This window comes from Cervus elaphus, chromosome 23 (genome assembly GCF_910594005.1).
Source record: "Cervus elaphus chromosome 23, mCerEla1.1, whole genome shotgun sequence".
Taxonomy (NCBI): Eukaryota; Metazoa; Chordata; class Mammalia; order Artiodactyla; family Cervidae; genus Cervus; species Cervus elaphus.
Window position 1 is genome coordinate 26,556,530 of NC_057837.1, and position 6,528 is coordinate 26,563,057.

General features: G+C 47.4%; 1 protein-coding gene across 1 annotated transcript; it reads left to right on the top strand.

Moving 5' to 3' along the window:
- Nucleotides 1-2,008: 2,008 nt before the first annotated feature.
- On the top strand, nucleotides 2,009-5,080 carry GJD4 (gap junction protein delta 4). The gene is made up of 2 exons (XM_043882789.1): nucleotides 2,009-2,231; nucleotides 4,140-5,080. Exons 1-2 carry the CDS (start codon nucleotides 2,168-2,170, stop codon nucleotides 5,078-5,080), a joined length of 1,005 nt encoding a protein of 334 aa, XP_043738724.1. The 5' UTR covers nucleotides 2,009-2,167.
- Nucleotides 5,081-6,528: the final 1,448 nt, after the last annotated feature.

Consider the following 6,528-nt stretch of genomic DNA (forward strand, 5'->3'; position numbering starts at 1 on the left):
GGAAGCTTTCAGGACGTGTAGGGAAATCCAAGGTTGGGAAACAGGAGGAGTAGACCCTCAGATGCCCAAGTCACTACCATGTGCCATTCTTTATATTTTTAAACCACTTTCATGCTTATGATCTTACTCTTCATGTCACAGCCACTCTGCATAGGTAAAAGGCATCATCTCACTGGTGAGAAAAGTGAGGCAGGAAAAGCTCTAGTGATTGGCTCAAGGTCACAGCATTCTGAGTCCCCATTCAGAACAGGCTTTTGAGACCCTGCAGCAAAATTCAGTCACCACTTTCCTGAGCAATGACTTATGGGTGACTTGCGAGTGCCTTTTAAAACTCAGTCATCGTTGTCCTGGTCTTTCCGCTTTTAAGTCAACATCCCATGTGGTCTCTTAGGGAGCAAATGTATTTTCCTTAATTTTATTCTTGAACCCTTGAAATGACTATTTAAATATTTTAACTGCAATTTCTCTCAATTTCATTGTCTGTGTCAAAGCATTTGACTAAAATGTAGCACAACTATGGTTCCTTTCAAGGGGGTCAAAATGTTTTCTGTGGATGGAAACGTTCCCTATGAATGAAGATGAAAGAAGCTTTGTTGTACTCTTCCTTGGGGAATCTTTCTAGGGTTATTACCAAAGTCAAGAATAGATCAGAAATGGAGAAAAGGTAGGAATATCAAGAACAGCTTTCATGGAAAATTGAAATCATTTCTTTTAAAGTTCACAAATCCCTCCCTGATGATAGACACCACCCCCCCTGCCCCCCCCCCCCCCCCCCCCCCGCCAGCCTCGCAGGACAGCTCTTCCCAGATAGAAAAATGGTGATCATGAGATGATGAGGCAACTGTGATTGATGTCAGCAGGTCCAGATGGCGATATTTTATGAAAAATTTAATGGACATTCGTTAAGCTGATTCAATAGCAGCAGCCCTGGGCTCAATGGGGCTGGGGGATACAAGAAGAGTGCATCATCTGTGAAGGTGTTTGGGGCCAGTTAGGGATGGAAATGCTAGTGATTTGAATTTTGCACACAAGGGTTCCCAGCCTCTGGGCCACAGACGGGTACCTCCTGTCAGATCAGCAGGGGCATTAGATTAGAAATAAAGTGCACAGTAAATGTCATTCACTTCGATCATCCGGAAACCATCCCTCCACCAGTACCATGGAAAAATTGTCTTTCGCAAAACTGGTCCCTGGTGCCAAAAAGGTTGGGGACCACTGCTGTACGTGCTCAGAGCTCATAACAAACACCACTTCCTGTCTGTCTCCCACAAGCCCTGCTGTAAATACAAGACTATTGGGAAGATGCGGTGATTCCCAGTGACCAGGTGGCTGCCCCAGTTTTGCATCCCGGTTCTTTGTCTCTGAATGAAGGGCTCTCATCACTAACCCAGATAAGAAATAGCTCCCCAATGACCTAGGCCCACGGCAGATTCCTGCTGTCATCCAAGATATAGGAATTTATGATGGGTTAGTGGTAAAGAATCCACCTGCCAATGATGGATACTCAGTAGATGCTGGTTCGATCCCTGGGTCAGGAAGATCCCCTGGAGAAGGAAATGACAGCCCACTCCAGTATTCTTACCTGGGAAATCCCATGGACAGAGGAGCCTGATGGAGTTGCATAGGGTTGCAAAGAGTCGGAGACGACTGAGCATGCAGGCACTGTTCAATGCTTCATAGAAGAGATGAAATATAGACATTTTAGTGCTCCTTTAACCAGTGAAGATGTAGAAATGTTTTCAAGGAGGAAACGCCTTTTTCATAGAGACTTGGCTGGTTGACTGAACTTTTCTTTCTTGGGTTAAACATAGCCACTTCTCTTACATCCTGAGGCGTCGGCTCTCCTGGTGGAGACAAGTGAGCACGGCCAGGGGCCTGGAATGTCCCAAGAGGGTAAGAATAGCCAGATGAGCGACGGCTGCGGCTGGCCTCTGGTCACTGCAGTTGTCAGGAAAGCTTTGCCTCAAACAGCTCGGGGCCGCCTCCACTGGAGACAGAAGAACAACCTCGTGCTCCTGGGCTTGAATTGTCCCTTTAGTACCTCCAGCTCTCACCTGGGAGTCTTTTGTAGTGAAGATACACATATTCTTGCAAAGATTTCCCACCTCCTTGGAGAACACAAGCTCCGGACAGCTTTAGTCACCTTGAGTCTGTGACCCTCGGAAGCATGGACCAGTCGGACCTGCTGGGGTTCCTTGTCATCACCCTAAATTGCAACGTGACCATGGTGGGTGAGTAGTACAAATCCCCGCAGAACCCGGGTTCTGCCTTGGATTGCTTTTCCTAGTCCTTCTCCAGGAGAAAGGCTTGCCTATCCCTGGAGGACAGGTAGCCATGGCTCAAGTTTTCCTCTAATTCTTCATCATTTAATGAGGCTCCCCATCATTTAAGTATGTCTTGGGGTGAGCAGTATTTCTCTTAAGAGGCCTCTTCTTGCTAATATTTGGGGGCTCAGTAAGTGGGAGGGGTATTTTTATGTAACTCTTCTCTGGCTACTAGGAAAAGAAACAATACAAAGTTAAATTCATGCCTTGAGTCAGCTTGCTTGTTCATCTTTTTTAGGGATTATCCTTGAAGCTCTATTTGTAAAGATTAGCAAATTCTCTTGTGTACCTTAAACCAAATCCCAATTTTAGTTTTAGCCTTTTACCCCTCACAATGAAAGTAATAAAGTTTTGATTTATTTGAGTTCGATGTAGCCAAGTTAAATTTTCAGAGAGGTGTGGCTACCCTAATAAAGGGGATTGAGAAAAGGATTAAAATACATCCATGAAGTGGCTGATATTTTTCTTGTTCATTGCTTTTTAAACTAAGCCAACTTGGTTTTAAAAGTTTGAGTTAATGGCTTTATCACATAACTATCATGCAATTCTTGAGTTGAACTGACTTCATTGATAAAATAATTTAATTCTTCTGATGTCAGGTTATGATTTCCGCATCTCATCACAAAACAAAATATTTATAAATTATTTTGATTGGTCCTTCAACATATTCCAAGATTGTTGATTCATGACATGAAAATAGAACTTGGAAATGATTTTGATTTCTAGGTTAGCCTCACACATTCATGATAAATTGAAGAAAGACAAAACCTCAATTCATAATAGTTAGACTAGGGGGAAAGGAGTTTTGAATAATTGAAGAGTCTAAAAAACTGAATGTTCTTCAAAAAATCTGATTTCAAGGGCCATAAAGCAACATTCAACACAAGTCCTGCAATTATTACATAAAGATCATGTGGACTATTACCATACAGAAAACTCACTGAAATTAGTAGATTTTATTTGCTGTACACAGTTACAGGAAAGCACTAACATCTTTGAAAAAGTTCACTCTTTAAGAGGAAGACTTTATTTACATCAGCCCAACTTTCTTTCTAGAATTTTCAGCCCAAAGTCTGAACTAGCTGAGCCAGACTAAACATTTTAGTTATCTACGCTTCTTTAAATCTGTCAATTTCAAAGCATTTTACAAACAAGTATAGACATACCTCATTTTATTGTGCTTCCCAATATTACTTTAAAAAAAAAAATTGAAGGTGGCAACCCTGCCTTAAGCAAGTCTTTGGTGCCATTTTTCTGACGGCATTTGCTCTCTTCATGTCTCTGTGCCACGTTTTGGCAATTCTCGAAATATTTCCAAGTTGTTAATTGTTACTAAATTTATTCTGATGAACTGTGTGATCAATGATCTTCAGTGTTACTACCATCACTGGCTGAAGGCTCAAAGGATGGTCAGCAATTTTTAACAATGAAGTATTTTTTAGTTAAGATGTGTACATTGTCCTTGATAAAGCTACTGTACACTTAATAGACCAAGGCAGAGCGAAAACATAGCTTTTATATGCACTGGGAAATAAAAAAATCCTTACGACTTGCTTTATTGGGGTGGTCTGGATGGAAGGCGGCAGGTTCTTCAGGGTAGGCTTAGTTGAGCACAGAGTCCACACGTTGTAAGTGCTGGTTAGATATTCACCCAATGAGCCAACTGGCTGATAGTCTTGCTGTGACAACAACATACGCTGATCCACTTACTTCTCCAGTCTCGGTTCTTCATTCCCCTCAGTAAGGACTTAGAACTTCTAGGAGGAGATGTATTTGTGTGGTTGTCATGGCGCCCTTCCTGCTGCTTCTTCCCAGGGAAGATCTGGCTTATCTTCATGGTGCTGCTGAGGATGATGGTTCTCATCCTGGCCGGGTCACCCGTCTACCAGGACGAGCAGGAGAGGTTCGTGTGCAATACCCTGCAGCCGGGATGCGCCAACGTCTGCTACGACATCTTCGCCCCGGTGTCCCACCTGCGGTTCTGGCTGATCCAGAGCGTGTCTGTTCTCCTTCCGTCCGCGGTCTTTGGCGTCTACGTGCTGCACAAAGGAGCTGAGTTGGCTGCACGCAGATCCCACAGGCCAGAGGATGCCTCGGAGGACCACGACGCCCCGGAGCTGACCCCCGGGGCCAGGCGCCGCCTGACGGTGCCGGACTTCTCCTCGGGCTACGTGGTCCACCTCTGCCTCAGGACCTTGACCGAGGCAGCTTTCGGTGCCCTGCATTACCTCCTCTTTGGATTCTTGGTCCCCAAGAGGTTCTCTTGCACGCACCCTCCTTGCACCAGCGTGGTGGACTGTTACGTCTCCCGACCCACGGAGAAGTCCATCTTGATGCTTTTCGTCTGGGCGATGTGCGCGCTGTCCTTCCTGCTCACTGTCGCCGACCTGGTCTGCAGCGTGTGCTGGAAGACGCGAGGGCGACCCGGTGGGGCCCGGAGGAGACCGTGTCCAGGGGCAAGGGATGCGGCGCCTGAGGCTCGCGGGGCGCGGGAGGGGCTGGGGGTGCATGAGGGACGCGGGGAGCGCGCTCGCATGGGACTGGGGACCCGAGGGCCGGGCGCGCACAGCCCCGCTGCCGAGCCCGCCGCGCCCGGGAGCCTGGAGCTGCCGGGGGAGGACGAGAGCGACGCGTTGTCCTCAGCCAGTGACCAGCCGCGCTTGGCCCGGCCCGGAGCGGCGGCCCCGGGGTGGGAAGAGCGCCCCTGCGCGCCGCGTGCCCCGCTCTCCGGCCCTGGCAAGTCCGAGTGGGTGTGAGTCCCAGCATCCCACCCCAGGAACCCGAACGCGGCGTCCATCCGCACCGCAGAAAGGCAAGCGGGCGGGACAGACGGACTGCGCAGGAGGCTCTGTTGCAGCTCACCAAAGATTTAATTTAGATAAAGCCTTTCAGAGGAGGGGTGGGGGAAGGGGGGGGCGCGGAAACTGTCCTGGGTGTTCAAATGCGGACGGGTTAACCCAAGAGCATCAGGTCCCTGAATTTGCTGCTCTCTGATTCTGTTGTCTTATCTTATCCCGTAGGTGCTTCGTGAGAAGTACATCCTCTTGCATTTACAGAGCTTTGATTAATATGTTAATGTTTTCGAAGGAGTTATTTTGTTTTGGGTTTTTTTATTTTTTATTTTTTGGTTTCGGTTTGTTTTTCTGCTTAGTTAAAAATGGCATCTGTTAGGAACTTCATGCCTAGAGGGATATTCGTTTAACTTCTCCAAACTCCTTTAATAAAATTAATGCTGATTGCATTGAAATCTCGCACTTCTTACTTCACTGTGTCATAGGAGAAGCCACAAATGCAGGAGATCTAGCTAAAAAACACTGGGGTCTTTTGTGGGGGCATCTTGAGTGGTTATTGCACGTGGGTGTGAGGTGCACAAGCTGAGGAGTGGCCACTGGCTTGCTTAGTGTTGCTGGGCATGTTGGCTGGGTGCCTGTCCTCGCTGAGCAGAGGGGAGCACTTTGGCTGCTGATGGCAAACCTAGAGTTGTCACAGGGCTTCCAGTCCTGGCTCTGACTCTCCCCTGGCCCTGGGGAGAGTCCTACCTGTTAGGGCTGCCCTAAGGGTCTTCATGTCCCAAGCGAGAAAGGCTGGGGGTGTTCCAGCCTTGCGCTGCGTGCTGATGAACTGGGGAGGGGGTACCCCACAGACACAGCACTGTCATCTTCCAGGGGAGCTCCCCGCCATCGACGCTGCTCTCCTCCGTTTTCCCTGATTTTGGTCCAGGTGCTGCCAAGTTGGAGCGGAGTCTGTTAGAGCCTCCGTGCTCCCTTCAACTGCCATGCAGAGGACACAGTGCAGCAGAAAGTTGGGGCAAGGCTGTTCCTCTTCACCAGGAGGCAAGGAAGAACGGATGAAGTGCCTCAGGTCCACAAACACCCAACACTGAAGAAGCCAGCAAATAGTGAAACAAGTGAACCAAGGCACCCAGGGAAACAGTGGGCACTTTTTAAAACTGTTCTAAAGATAACCGTGACAGTGAAATATCTGTCGGAATGGGGAGTGACTTCCTTGATCTATCTGCAGAGTATCAAAGTCATTGATTAAAACTTTAAAAAAAAAATCATCCAAAATTGGTCTTGGCATAACGCTCATTGAATGAATGAAACTGTTTTAACTTTTCAGTAAATCTCTCTCCTACTCTCTGACTCTCTCTCTCTCTCTCTTGCTCATCAACCTATTCAAAACCATGAACTCAAACCCCTTTTTT

Excerpts from the sequence above, each read along its gene's own strand:
- GJD4 (XM_043882789.1), top strand. The coding sequence starts at position 2,168 with ATGGACCAGTCGGACCTGCTGGGGTTCCTTGTCATCACCCTAAATTGC. Across the intron at positions 2,232-4,139 it reads TTGCAACGTGACCATGGTGG|GGAAGATCTGGCTTATCTTC; the intron begins GTGAGTAGTACA and ends GCTTCTTCCCAG.